This window comes from Stegodyphus dumicola, chromosome 3 (genome assembly GCF_044657685.1).
Source record: "Stegodyphus dumicola isolate Sdum_Otavi_A_Nest chromosome 3, ASM4465768v1".
Classification (NCBI taxonomy): Eukaryota; Metazoa; Arthropoda; class Arachnida; order Araneae; family Eresidae; genus Stegodyphus; species Stegodyphus dumicola.
The window spans coordinates 152438855-152453322 of record NC_140770.1 but is presented as its reverse complement, the minus strand read 5'-3'; the positions used below and the strand labels follow the sequence as shown (position 1 = coordinate 152453322).

Sequence of the window (14468 nt, the reverse complement as noted above, 5' to 3'; positions counted from 1 at the left end):
GTCCGGATTAACGACTTTTGACTGTATAATAAACATTTTATTATAATTCTGGGAAATATCTTAAAATTCAGTAGTACCTAGGATTATATTTACTTCAGAGGAATGGCCCATTTTGTTTCTTAGACATGATTTTAGAAGAATGCTTGTTATTTCACTGCTTTCCCCCTGCTTTAAAAAAATCCATTTCAAAATTGGGCAAAAATAACAGTTGGATTGTTACTGGCTTTAAAAAATTTTGTTGATTTTGCTGGAGTTGGACAATGGGGTCTCTTATTTCACAAGAAGGAGAAAAGGAGCATTCTGCACTCGGAGAAATAAAAATACCATTTTATTAGGTGAAATGAAATTTATTAGGTGAAAGCTTTTAAAATTCTCATCCCTTAGTTTTTGAAATTTTAATTATAAACTCTGCCTACAAATATTATTGAAATGCGGGTTTCTTAAACTTCTTTCAGTCGAGACCCGCTTTTATCACTGAGATTTTTTCGTGACCCTCCAGGACCCCATAATATTTACAAAAATTTTGTGGGACCCCATAAGTATTGCACAAATCCGACACACGTGTGAGTAAAAAATGCAAATTTTTTCACTTGTACTGTAATATACTAGTCCAGTTTAAGGTAATTAACTTTAATTTCTAATTTTAATACATAGAATAATGTGAAAATTTTAAATAATTAACAGACGAAATGACAGCATCATGTGCAAAGCAAGGAAAATGAACGTTTATATTATAAAAAGAATGCATCGAAACATTTTCGTTTTTTCCCCCTTTATCTGTAATGTCTTATCTTTATCTATTTTCAGATAAATTGTGTAAAAATATTTGGCGATTGTAAAATTATTATAATAAGAAACATCAGAACTGCTAAAATTTCTGGCGACACCCTGCTGCAGGTCACGCGGCCCCTAAGAAGGTCGAGACCCACAGTTTAAAAAACCGTGCTGTAATGGATCGTATTTCAGAAGTGTCAGTTATAATTCTCAGAAACATCTTTCTGACACTTCGCTCTTTCAGTTCAACAGTTTACTCACAGAAATGTCATAATCACAATTTCCTGAAAAGCCTCACAAGATAATTTTCTCTATTCATATGAAGCAAAATGGGCTTTGTCCCATCATAAGGAGCTGGGACCATCTATATAGTTCCCTTCACCAAAATTCATTTTCCACCCACAAAGAATTAATGAAAGGCAAATATAATCCCAGAGCTGAAGATGAAGATAAAAAAATTCTGAGACAACTAGTTCTTGGAAGTATTTCGCACATGGGTAAAAATGAACGGATTACATTAAACGGATGAAATACCTAGCATGACAGAGTTATTTCAATCCCAGGTGGAATATGTCACTGAATCTGAAATGATACATCTAATGCTGATTAGATTTTAAAAAGAACTAGATAATCATCAGCACATACATTAGCAAGATTTCATGAGGCATTAGCATTTCCACCGAGACTAGATATATGTTTGCACATATGCCTTGCAAACTTCATCACCATATTCATGAAATTATGCTTGATTTTCTAACCCAGAGCTCATCTATTTGTGTGCTGATATTATAACATCAGCTTATCTTCAGGTGATGTTCAGTAACAAGAGCCATTACACTGGTCATTTAACATAATGGAATTATCAGCAAATGGAATTGATTCGGGCAGCCCTGATTCATAATGAGTGTTATGCCCTGGATTAAAACAAATGTCTGGGATTTTTAAATAAGTAATTATAAAAGTTGAAAAAGAAATTACAAATTTATTCAAGAAGGGAGGATACACAAAGCCACAGTAAGGTTTTTACCAAAATGTAGGTATTTTTTGAATAAAATCGAGTAATTTTCAGTACTCTGGAGAGTAATTTTATTTAGAAAATGCTTGCAATCTCTTTTTTAATATTTTACTTTGGAAGCTCCTTGAATTATCCTTACCAATTTTTATTTATCACAGGGAATATGGTTGCACATCTTAAAAATCACAAGCATTTTTAATACTGAAATTAATTATTCATAAAATATCTTGCATCAACTTTTCTAGAATACAGTAATAATACATTTAGTACCTTTTTATGTTTGAAACTCGAAAGGATGGACACACATTTTCATTCACTTGCAGTATACTCATCACGAAAGACACAGATACCTCAATGCTTGAGCTCAAAATTCACTTTTAGCTTAATAGTTCAAGGTATTACACCATGGTTTTAAAAGCACTAACAGATTAACAGTGAACATTAACCTCTGCTAATGTCATCTATCAGCAAACACTAATTAACTGTCATTAATAACTCCAAACAGTGTTCTCTAATAACAACTGGGTGAAATACAAATAGTGCCATTAAAGAAACTATGTCATGTAGCAACAATACCTCAGTCATGCATTTCTGTGCTAAATGCATTACTGTTTATACTTACTAGCTTCTCATTTATATCTCATTTTAGATTAAAAATGAAATATTATCTTGCACACATTAAAACTTGTTGATCACTTAGCAGACACTATTTAACCCCCCCCCCCCGAAAAAAAACAACAACTCCCTCTTACCAAGATCATACAGCAGGAACTTGGTTGTGTTGGCAGGTAAAGTAATACGATCCTTTAAAGGGCGATTCTGTTGCCTGTATGAGAGATAAAACCCATTTACAGGATATGGATTATCAGGTGGCATATTCCATTCAATTTCAAGAGCTGTGGTGTTTAAAACAGTCAGATGCAATGTTGGTGGGTAAGGGACTGGAAAAATAGATGCATAGGAAGTATAATGCAACTACATTATGTTATGCAGATAAAATTCAACACTATCATTTCTATAATATACTGCAAAATCAAACTATAATAGTTACATTACATTACTTTCCTGATTTCAGACAAGCCTCCTCCCCGATTGTTTATACAGAAAGTTAAATTACTATACAAAAGAGAAATTGTAGGCAGTGACTGTACAATCAAGAAAGTAATTATGCATAAAGTGAACATTACTATCTAGGCAAAATGATTCTTCACCCCTGAGACTATGATATTCCCCTTTATGGGAAATTCTAAAACATTTGAAAACTTTTGGTTTACATAAAATACTATAAGATTAATTAATATTTCTTCTAGGTAAAGGGATTAATTTTCTGCGTGAATAACATATTTCACACTGCAAAGACACAAATTTGCATTAGCTTTCAAATGCTAAATTGGAATACCTCTTTCTTTATTTTTATTTTGCTTTTTCCCTTAACAATTAGAGATGTTTAATTTCTTTCGAATTGGTATGTAGTGTTATTTCACAATCCTATAATATGCTTATTTAGCAAATAAATTACTATTATTTAGGCTAAAATAACATACTGAATAACGATTATTGGACAAGTTAAACAACAAGAATAAGCATAATGTTTGTAAATTTTGCTGGACTAGTTTCGATAGTTTAAATACAGAGTTGCTTAAGTATACATGAGTGAGATAGGATACGGTAATAAGATGACTGGACACAAGTGAAACTACTGGCACCACCTATTGATGAAATAAGAAATCTGAAACATAATGTCCTTAAGGGCTGAGGGTAAAGATGATTCTGAGGGTCGTTAACTAGAACGGAGAGATTTTTTTTTAATGTGAAATGTTTCTAGAAAATCTAATCTACCAATGGAAGATTTTTTTAAATAATTTTTGCCGCAGAAAAACGGAAAGTGCGATTTTCTGACCAACAGCACTGAGCGAGAGACTATTTTTGTTTCCTTTTTTCAAACATATGCAGAAGGTGGTTCTGTATTTAAAGCATTGAAACTAGTTCTGCGAAATTTACAAACATTATGCTCATTCTTGTTGTTTAACTTGACCAATAAATTACTAATATATTTAATAAGAATAAAAAAATGTTTCTATACCTTTGTCACACTCATGATACCAAAATTAAAATTTTTTTATTCTTTTGGATCATGTAATTTTGACTATGCCTTGGCTGTTTCTGACCATGATATTTCTGATAAAATGTAAGTCTATTACTCTGAGGTCAAATCATTCTTTACCCGATAGCATGATATTCCCCTTTATGGGAAATTCTGTAACATTTGAAAACTTTTGATTTTATAAAATACCATATGAATAATTAGTGTTTCTTCTAAATAAAAGGATTAATTTTCCAACTGAATAGCATATTTCACACTGCAAAGATATAACTTTACATCAGCTTTCAAATGCCAAACTGCAATTCTTTCTTCTTTATTTATTTTTCTTCTTCCCTTAATAATTTGTAATGCTTAATTTCTTTTGAATTAGTATGTAAAGTTATTTCACTACCTTCTGAAATAAGGAAATTATAAATATACATCACTCATAATCAATGCATTAACTCAATTACACATTATTTTTAATTATTCAAAAACATATATCTTGCCATTAAATAAATGCATAAATAAATGCCATTAAATAATGCACATTAATCTTTCCATTTCTATTATTGAACTGTTAATGTAATTCAAAAAAGGAATTTCTTATGAGCATGATAACTAGAATTTGTGACAAAATGTGTAAAGACATTGCATTAATATAGCACTAAACCTATAACTTTCTAACCAAAAGACAGATAATTTTAATATATTGCTATTAAATATACTAATGTATCATATTTAATTTATTTCTCAATTACTACTGCAGGTAGAAATACTACCTGCAGTAGTATTTAAAAAATACTACTGCAGGTAGTCCTAGGTAGCTGTCTATCCTAAGTAAAGGCATATAGGCAGGCATTTCAAATTTACTAGCATACAACTTTAAAAACATCTAGCCATTATTAATTAACCTTGCTGGCAGAGTCGCATTGTTCTCATAATACAGAGCACACCACTTAACAATATTTTTCAAAGTAGGATAATCCTTTTATCGTACACAGAAATAAATACAAATAAACATGGTCAGTGTTTTGGATTCACAAAACATGCCTCATTTCTTCTATGCAATGCCAATCTGCCATCTCCCAGATATACCTGCTGTGATGCAAGACATAATATCCAGCCTAACGTTCACAATCTTCTGATAAATAAAATAGCATTTTTAAAGAAATTCTTCTGGATTAATTTTAATGACAATTACTATGTGATTGAAAAATTGAACATCAAACTATTAAAATAATAAAAAATAAATAAAAATAAAAAAGAAGAAGAAAGAAAAGAAAAATGACCCTCCATAGAAAATGCCCATTCTTTTTCACTTTGATGGCATCCAGTGGCTTTTATTTTAATTCCTCCTACAGCAAAACTTTAGGCAGCATTTAAAGCTCAAATTTTTATTCACACTCTACCTGACAAACCTCAGAAATATAATTGCTCATGAAATTTGGATGTTATGCTGAACACTTATGGTATTATCCCTGGGAGATGGCAGCAATGCCTTGACTACTACAGAGAGCATCTACAAGAGGTTGTATCGAAGAAGTAAGGCCTGTTCTTTGTATCCAAGACACAGACCTACCTAAGCCTTTCCAGCAATGTTTATTGCTGTGAAAAATAAGTATTTTGAAAATGAGGTGATGTCAAATACTGCACTCACTATAAAATTGAATAAAAAGCTCTTTTCATAAGAATAATATAATTTTTCATCTTTTTTTCATTCCCAGATATAACTATCTTTTAAATTCAATTATAATTGCATGCTTACTTAAGCATGCTTATTTATTATTAATAACCATTTATATTTTGCATTTACTTCTCATATTCATACTAAACTAAGAAACATGCACTACCTTTTGAAGTTGCAACATCTGGCATTTCATATACTACCCATGGCCACTGTTCATCAGAAAGTACAGGAAAACCCACTTTTGTGCCACTAATAACTCTAACATCATACTTCTGTTTTGGCTGCAGACCTGCAAAGAATACAGTTTTATTACCAGACTACATCAAAAGAAAAACTCACTCGCAACAACAGTAGTAATATCAGTGATTTACATTTAAAAATTTAAATCACATTAGAAAAAAAATGTCATTAAAATATACAGTTTAAACAGAACAGACAAGAGTAAAAATAACTTGCATATCTAATTTTTAGTTTGCACTTCTTTTATATGTGCTGATGATCAAATTCATAAAGATTATTATTTAAAGAACTGTTCCTAAACTGTGAGCTATGTGTTTTTAGACTTACACTACTGATGCCATGATAAGAAAGCCGTCTAACTGAATATATCATATCAACTGTTTTAAAAATTACTTCCAAAGACGACAATGCAATAAATTTGAATGAATTCAATGCTTCTTTAAAGCTGCAACTAATTAATTTTTTTAGAAGTAAATACTAAATTACCTTAGGATAATATTTTAAAGATAAAATCTGAATAGCTGGTAGCTGACTAACCTTTACATAAAACAGGAAGAGGAATAATCCATGCTTAACATCGTGTTTGTGCAAAGCTGGATTTTCTATAACTACTATGATCAAAAGAATATACTAAGAGAGAAATAAATGAAGAACAGGAAACAAGACAAGTTATATCTAGTTGATTCAAAATTTCAATGATTGCAATTTAAAACCTTCCGTTAAATGATTATTCAAAATATGCACATATTTTGTGTATTTTATATAAATAGTTTGCGAATTTGAAAGCCGTGCTTTTTTTTTTTTTTTTTTTTTACCTTAACTAACTTAACCAAATCAACTGTGCACTCTACTTGTTAGGTAGGCACATGTTCCGACTTCAGCCACTTTGGAAAAAATCTGATAACACAAAGGACACCATGAACCAAAAATGTCTGGAAACCGCTAATCAAAGCATACAATAACACAGACAATTAGAAACACACAGCTTTCTTTAGCATAACCGTTGAGCAACAAACTTACTCAAATTTAACAACTGAAAATTAGTTGCCACTCTTATAATTATTACTTACATTTTTTTTCTTAATTAGTGAAACTGAACACAAATGATTATTAGTTTTTCATATATTTATCTATCTTTCCATCAAAAGTAATCCTTTACCCTAACATAATCTGTTAAATAATAATATCAAATACCATTTTCAAATCTTACAATGAAAGTTAACCATCACACTGTACATCTAAGAATTAACTTTTGAGACCACTGAGATTTCAAGTACCCTTTTTTAAAACATCCCTCACATAACATTATTGAGATTTCTAAACCTGTGCATAAAGGAGGCATCTAAATCTAACTTGGGAGTTGCATGGAATCTCACTATGGTTTTTTTTTTAGATTGCATCAGTGCACCTGAAAAACATCACCCATACTTCAGCTTAACCCTCTCGCTGCGCATCCCGCAATTTCCACGGGCAACGTAGAAGTAGCAAAGCGTTTTTGCCGCCTATTTAAGTGTGCAACCCGCTCTTTCCCCGTTTATGGTTTCATTTCGGCTTTTCTGTAATGTTTATTTGTTTATTTAGATGTCGACTAACAGATGGCGTTAGTTGTACACGTTTCTGCGAAATATAAAAAGAATTTTTTTTAGCATTTTGCGCGCACTTTTCAGAGCTCAAAGATGTCTGGCAGGAAGCGTTTCGTGAGTGATATGACCTATGTTCCTGACGATATTTCCGACACTGACAGTAGTTCTGACTCTGATTCCGAGTATATTGATGATATTTATAGCGGAACTGATGAAAATTTCTCGGATTCCTCTGTGGATAGTGATGAATCTGAAAATTCATTTTCTATTCAAAATGCCCGACAGTGGTGCAAAATTGATATGCAAAATATTCCACCAGCTCCTGCTTCATTTCCTTTTATTGGCAATCCCGGACCAAATTTCACTACGGCAGATGATGCAACTGTTTTGGATTATTTTGAACTTTTTTTTGACGATTTTATGTTGCAAATAATAGTAAAAGAGACCAACAGATACACGCTCAGCAGTATATGAATAAGGCAGTTCCTAAAGAAAGATCAAGGTGAAAAAATTGGACAGATACGGATGAGAAAGAACTTCGATTATTCTTTTCCGTTTTGTTTCTCCAAGGAATTGTAAAAAAGCCTAAACAAGAATATTATTGGTCCAAACGTCACATATTGCAAACACCTATTTTTCAACAAGTAATTCAGAAAGATAGATTTATTTTGCTGATGAAGTTCCTTCATTTTACAAATAACGAAGAGTTTGATAAGGATAATCATCCATGGCCAAAATTAAATAAAATTTATGACATCATGGAGCATCTTCGAAACAAATTTCGAAATCTTTATATACCAGATAAAAATCTCAGCATAGACGAGAGTTTGATGCGCTTCAAAGGCAGACTGAGCTGGAAAATGTTCACTGCGAAAAAAAGAGCAAGATTTGGCCTTAAGTTTTTTGTGGTCTGCTAAGTGGGAACTGGATATATTGCAGACTTTCTCATATACACAGGTAATGGAACTGTGTATAACCTGAATTTTGCAAATTATCCAGTTTCCACTAAAATTGTTCTGTACCTGATGGACAGATTCCTGGGCCAAGGTTACTGTGTAACCATGGACAATTACTACATGTCTCCAAAGTTAGCAGACATTTTAATTTCAGAAAGAACAGACTTATATGGAACTGTAAATAAGATGAGGAAAGACCTTCCTCCAAATTTTGCAAAAGAAAAAATCCCTAAAGGTGACGTCCTTGCTTACCAAAGGGGTAAAGTTATGCCTCTGAAGTGGCAAGATAAAAAAAGTGTTTTTCTTATAAGTACAGTTCATAATGCAAGTTCCCGTTTGGTGAAATGCAAATCAAAGAAAACTGTACTCAAACCAATTGTTGTTTGTGATTACAACAACATGATGGGTGGGGTTGATTTATGTGACCAAGAAATGTGATATTACCCCACTTTCAGAAAACAACAAGGGAAATATTATATAAAAATTTTCCGACAATTCATGGACCAATCACTGTGGAATGCTTATATCCTTTATAAAAAGGATAACCCATTACAAAATATAACGCTTCTAGATTTCCGTTTGCAAATTATTGAACTAAGCATTCAGAAGTATTCAGATAGAAATTCCAGTGTTCCAACTCTCAATCACATGAGGCTAACTGCTCGACATTTTGCTAGCCATATACCCCCAAATCCCATCAAGAAAGAGCCTCGTAGACAGTGTGCTGTCTGTTGTTAAAAAAAAAAAAAAAAAAAAAAAAAAAAAAAAACGGAAAGCGGAAAAAAAATTTGAAAAGAAACGCGAATTTGGTGCAAAGATTGCGAGGTCGGACTTGCCTCGAGCCTTGTTTCGAAATTTATCATACAAAACTTCATTTCTAATAAATGTTTTGTAAGTATTTTGCATATTTTCATTAGTATATACTTTTTACCTTTGTATTTTATAAAATAAATCATAATTTAACCAAAATTGATTTTCAAAATTTTGCTTTTTATCATTATTCTTCAATTTCAATATTCTGACAACTTTTTTCTATGATCTAATTCTATATTGAAAAAAACCTCTTTTACAAAAAATTTTTGTATATTTTAAGTCTAAAATATATGTAGATTTGAAATATGTAATAAAAAATACGCAATTTTTGAACCTATTTTGATAAAAAAAAAATACGCAGCGAGAGGGTTAAAAATGGTAAAATTTTCTGTGTAATTTTTATAATGTTTACATAAATTAATTTTTGCCTTATAAAAAGACACTATTTACATTTTCATGGTTAATTACAGTGATGGCATCATCTATTGATCGATATCATGAATAGCAAAAGTGCTCATAGGTCGCTACTATTTTATCAACAGATAGTTTGCACTGGCTATGCAGAACATGGACCAGTGGACTATACAAATGCAATAATAGCAAGTTGTAAGTTCAGATCCAAAATATATGTGTCCTTTTTGCAAGCAAGCCAGATTACTACATAGCCCTCGCAATCTATTTTTTTTCTTTTTTAAGTAGTACATAGACTTATTTTTAAATCTTGTTCGCAATCAAAGGTTAAAAAAAAATATGAGGCATATAACATGCAGTAGCATAGCTAGAGCTTTTCCTACCTCTCTCAATGCAACACACACACACACAAAATCAAATCAATAAAGTGCCACAGTTTAGAAAAGTAACCTGAAGCTCTGAGTTACTTTTCGAAATAAAACTTGGATTCCAGCATTATAAAGGACTATTTCTTATTTATAGCAAATCTTGTCAAAGATATTCTAGATGTTTGTTTCATCATTCCTGTTGTTTCTTCTTAGTTATGTTTTCTATCACAAATTGGATTTCATGATTCTTCACCTCATAGTGTCCAAGTGGATAAGATGGTCAGATACTAATAATTCAATCTGAGATCAAATCCCAAAGAAGAGACAGTTGCTGTATGTGATTTATATATGCATAAAGCAAAGTATTTGCCATTCTGTTCACACATGCATGATGTGAAAATGAACCAATGCCCCTTTTGTAATCTGAATATAACTCAATTCCCATTTTTTAAGCCCTTCGTGGAGAATTTGACTTCCACGAAGACATTCCCTTTCTTAGACACTATTAGACAGATAATCGCATTTAACTTTGCTATAATCCAGAAAATCTCAATTAGTATTTTTTTTTTTTTTTTTTTTTTTTTTTTTTTTTGGCTCAGTAGATCAATTTGACTAAGCTCTCTAATAATGTTTCATGTGAAAAATGGCAGGCCTAAAAAAATGGTACCTGGGCAGATAGCCACCTCTAGCTATGCCACTGAAAGCATGTACAGAAAATCGAAGACAGAAGGAAAAATATAAACTTAAAACATTATATGTTTTAAATATAATGTTTGTCCTTGCAACATTTCAGACTTTTCCTCCACATTTAACTAAATTAATACTGGTATCAAATGAACTGATAAAAACTGTTTCTAAGTATTTACAAGAAAAGAAGAATCACATGGTTTTTATTTCAATCAAATGCTAGGTACAACAATGCTATGTACAACCTAGCATTTCAATCAAATGCTAGGTTACCTTAGACAACAGAAAAACAATAAATGCTACGACAGTCTCAAAACTCCCAAGTAGCACAGCAACATCATTCGTCGCGGATGTCATTGCAAGAAAAACGTCTTTAAGACGCCCAGATGTCCGCGAACATCTGTTTTGCAAATGTCTTTATTACATCTTTGCAGATGAGGTTTTTCTCGCACAGACGTCATTATTGCGTCTTTCGCAGGTGGTATTTTGGTTAACGTCTTAAAGACACTTAAATGCTCGCCAAATTCCACTTCTTTGCAACAGTTGTGAAAATGTCATTATTATGTCCTTGTGTTACATTTTGATTTATGCGGAAAAATAAGCTTAATAATTAATATATTTTTCTTCTTTTTTTAAATTTTGTATTCCTTGTATTTATCTAAAGTTTAAATAATTTATCATGTAATGAAAATCAGAAGATAATACAATTTTTTCTCTTTAGACTAAATATGCATAATTAATAATAGCTTTAATTAGTTTCAGCACTTTAAACTATATTTTTAAAATAACTTAAATTAAGTTACGATTATTTAAGATTTCACAATTTTTTCCCTTAAGTGAGAGTAATTATAAAAGTGGTTATTACAAATATATAACATTAATAGTAGGTTTTAAGTCAATAAAACTCAATTAGACATAAATAAAAGTAAAGCTATATATGTGGGTTAAAAAAAAGAAATGTTTCTGATTATAGCAGCATTTTCACATTTATTTCTGTTAAATCTCAGAGACATTGAAAATTGCCCCTATCATGATAAATTAGGAGGCAGTTTTTAAGGTAACTTAATCAGTATTTTATCTGAACTCAAGTATAAATTTATTTGCCTTTCATAGCAAAAACTATAACCATTAGCTTCTATATCTCCTTGCACCTTTACCAAATTACTTGAAAGAACTGCTGGAATCTTTCCGTTCCGTTTACTGCTGTTCACCACTCAGCTAGAAAGTCTAGCTTTCAAGTAACTGCGCAGTTAAATTCTTCGAACTTGAACTTCAAATCTGGCAGCTAGCGAAAGGGCGCAAAACCTCGAGAATGTTCATTTATTAAGCATCCAATAAAGTAAATAATGTACATGGAATGTCACCAGTTGAAGAGCAATGTACAATTTCTCTAAATTTTATGCCAACATTTATTAGTAATTTATCAAATCCATTAATTTTGTTGTTTTCCATGAAAAGTGTTAATATTTCTTTCTCTTTTTCCATTAATTTTTTTCCTACTGTCACCATATTAATTCAAATAAATTCGTCCTTACTTCAAAAATAATAAATAAAGTCATATTTCAGTAGTGAAGTGATTGCTAACATGTGATTGGCATTGATTTCGGAAACATGATTTTTTAAAATATATAAAATACATAACTTAATAACTTACTTTATAGATTAGTTTCATTTTTAAATATTTTGCTATAATATTTATATAAAATATTTTAAGTATTAATTATTTTAACAAAATTTTAAATAATTATTTAGCACGTACTTTTAGTACTAATTAAATTTAATACTTCAAGAGTATTTATATTAAATTTATATTTCATTACATGAATCTACCTTAGTATAACATATTTAGATGAAATAAAGTAACGAAACATTGCAAGGTAAATCTTATGCGGACTTCAGATTCTTGAAAGGCCAGATTTAGTCTCTTTTTATTCTAGAAATAACACTAATGAATTATGAGAAAATTGCTAAAATGACCACGTTTAAAAGAGGTCATATCATAACATTTCAGCAATGACGTCAAATTGCCAAGATGCAATGGCAAATATTTTGCGTCGTCGCAACGTTGTAAAGACATCGTACAAGTTACCCCGACCACTTTGCAACGACGTGTGCTACTTGGTCTGTGTCTTGCATGAGTTAATTATCCCAGTTGGGAATGCAGAAGAAACAAATCTTTAAAAACTTGAAAAGAGCTATTTTAATGAACATATCAAAAAATATTAATTAATAAATTACAGATAAATTATATTAAAAATATTAATTAAGAAATTACAGATGAAAAATCCTCATCCTCATGGTCTAACAGTCTACAGTATGTGTAAAGATAACATAAATTTATATGCACCCAAAACTTCCCGAAATTCATTTTACTGTAATGGAACAGGAATTAAGATTATGAACTATGCAATTTTTTTTAAAACTTTTAATGAAATATCCTAAAAATTTCAAGAAAAGTTTTGCCAGTTTCCACAAAGTATGAATAAAGTAAATTAATTCAACATACTTTTTACACTTAAAAATCAACATACTTACACCCACAGAACAATAAAATAAAATAAACTTTAAATCTAACATTTAAATTTTTTTAGATTTCATTATGTTTTTAAATACTGTCAGCAAAAGATTTTGAATGAAACAGAAATTTATAATTTGAAAGCAATATTATGGTGAGGAATAAGAATGTAAACGCATAGACTGACAATTTCTGTACGATCAATATTAATTGGTATTTAACTATTGTAAATTTATTCTAACTGGGAAATACAAAAGAAATTAAATTGGGAAATACAATAGTCTTACCATCCAACCTAATTCCACAGATGCTGCCTTGTTAAGTGCACCATTGTAACAATATCTCGGATACTGTACTTCAGACTAGAACATATACGTATACATGATATTACAGAATTTTTTTTTTTTTACTACAAACTATTTATCTCTTAAAAATTTCCCCTTTAAAGTTTGACTATAAACAATATTTGCTATCCAGCAATCATCTTCAACAGCTTTGTGAAAAAGGATCATGATTGGCTAATTCCTTATAAGTAATTTTGTTGTAGTTTATTGTTCATAATACTTTTTTTATTACCATATGTTTTCTGTTTGACAAAATTTTTATTTCTTTTCATGGTGGTTGCTAAGAATCTTTAACCTTTTTTTCAAATACATTATAGGGAACAAAAAACCATTAATAGCAACAGAACTTCTAGAAACTAAATCTTCCATATCATATGGAAGCTTGCAATAAGAAAGTATAAAATTCATCTAAGTGTTTCAAACACAACTAGTGAAAAATGTTACACACTAGTCATCAAAACATTTATTCACGAAAACAAACATTTATTTTGCAAATCATTTCATATACAGTAAAAAGTCCGTAATCCAGACATCCATTATCCAAAATGATCTATTCAGGACCTCAAAGCCACAAACTTTTTTTTTTGTATACTTTACGCATGTATAACAGACGGAATAATCTAGGCTAAAATTATCTTTACTGATTCTAAGGCATTTCAGTTAATGTTGCAGATTGTGCTGTTTTTTAATCTTCTAATTGGATCCGACTTATTATTTTTTGCAGACTATTAGAGCAATTTTATAAAAATTAAGCTTGAACTTTCGATTATGTCAAAAAGAGTTTTCAATTCTGGAGCTGCTAAAGGATCTACAAAGTGAAAGCATGTTTCGATAACCATCATCGATAACCATCAAACAAAAAGTGGAATTCCTGTAAAAAATGGATAAAGGCATATCCGTCTCAAAATTATATGAGGATTATGACATTGGAAAGTCAACTGTATATGACATAAACAAAAAGAAAAAGGAACTTTTTGAATTTTTTGTGT

General features: G+C 30.7%; 1 protein-coding gene across 2 annotated transcripts in view; it reads right to left on the bottom strand.

Annotated features, from left to right (window-relative positions):
• LOC118203146 (protogenin-like) overlaps positions 1-14468 on the bottom strand; it is a 255985-nt gene that overhangs the window by 21585 nt on the left and 219932 nt on the right. Inside the window, exons 12-13 of one of the 2 annotated variants that reach the window (XM_085813492.1) lie at positions 5726-5851; positions 2542-2730 (exon numbers count right to left, since the gene is read on the bottom strand). In XM_085813492.1, coding sequence (XP_085669618.1) covers positions 2542-2730; positions 5726-5851 — 315 coding nt within the window. The remainder of the gene's footprint in view (positions 1-2541; positions 2731-5725; positions 5852-14468) is intronic. The other variant, XM_085813493.1, reaches the window with a different exon arrangement.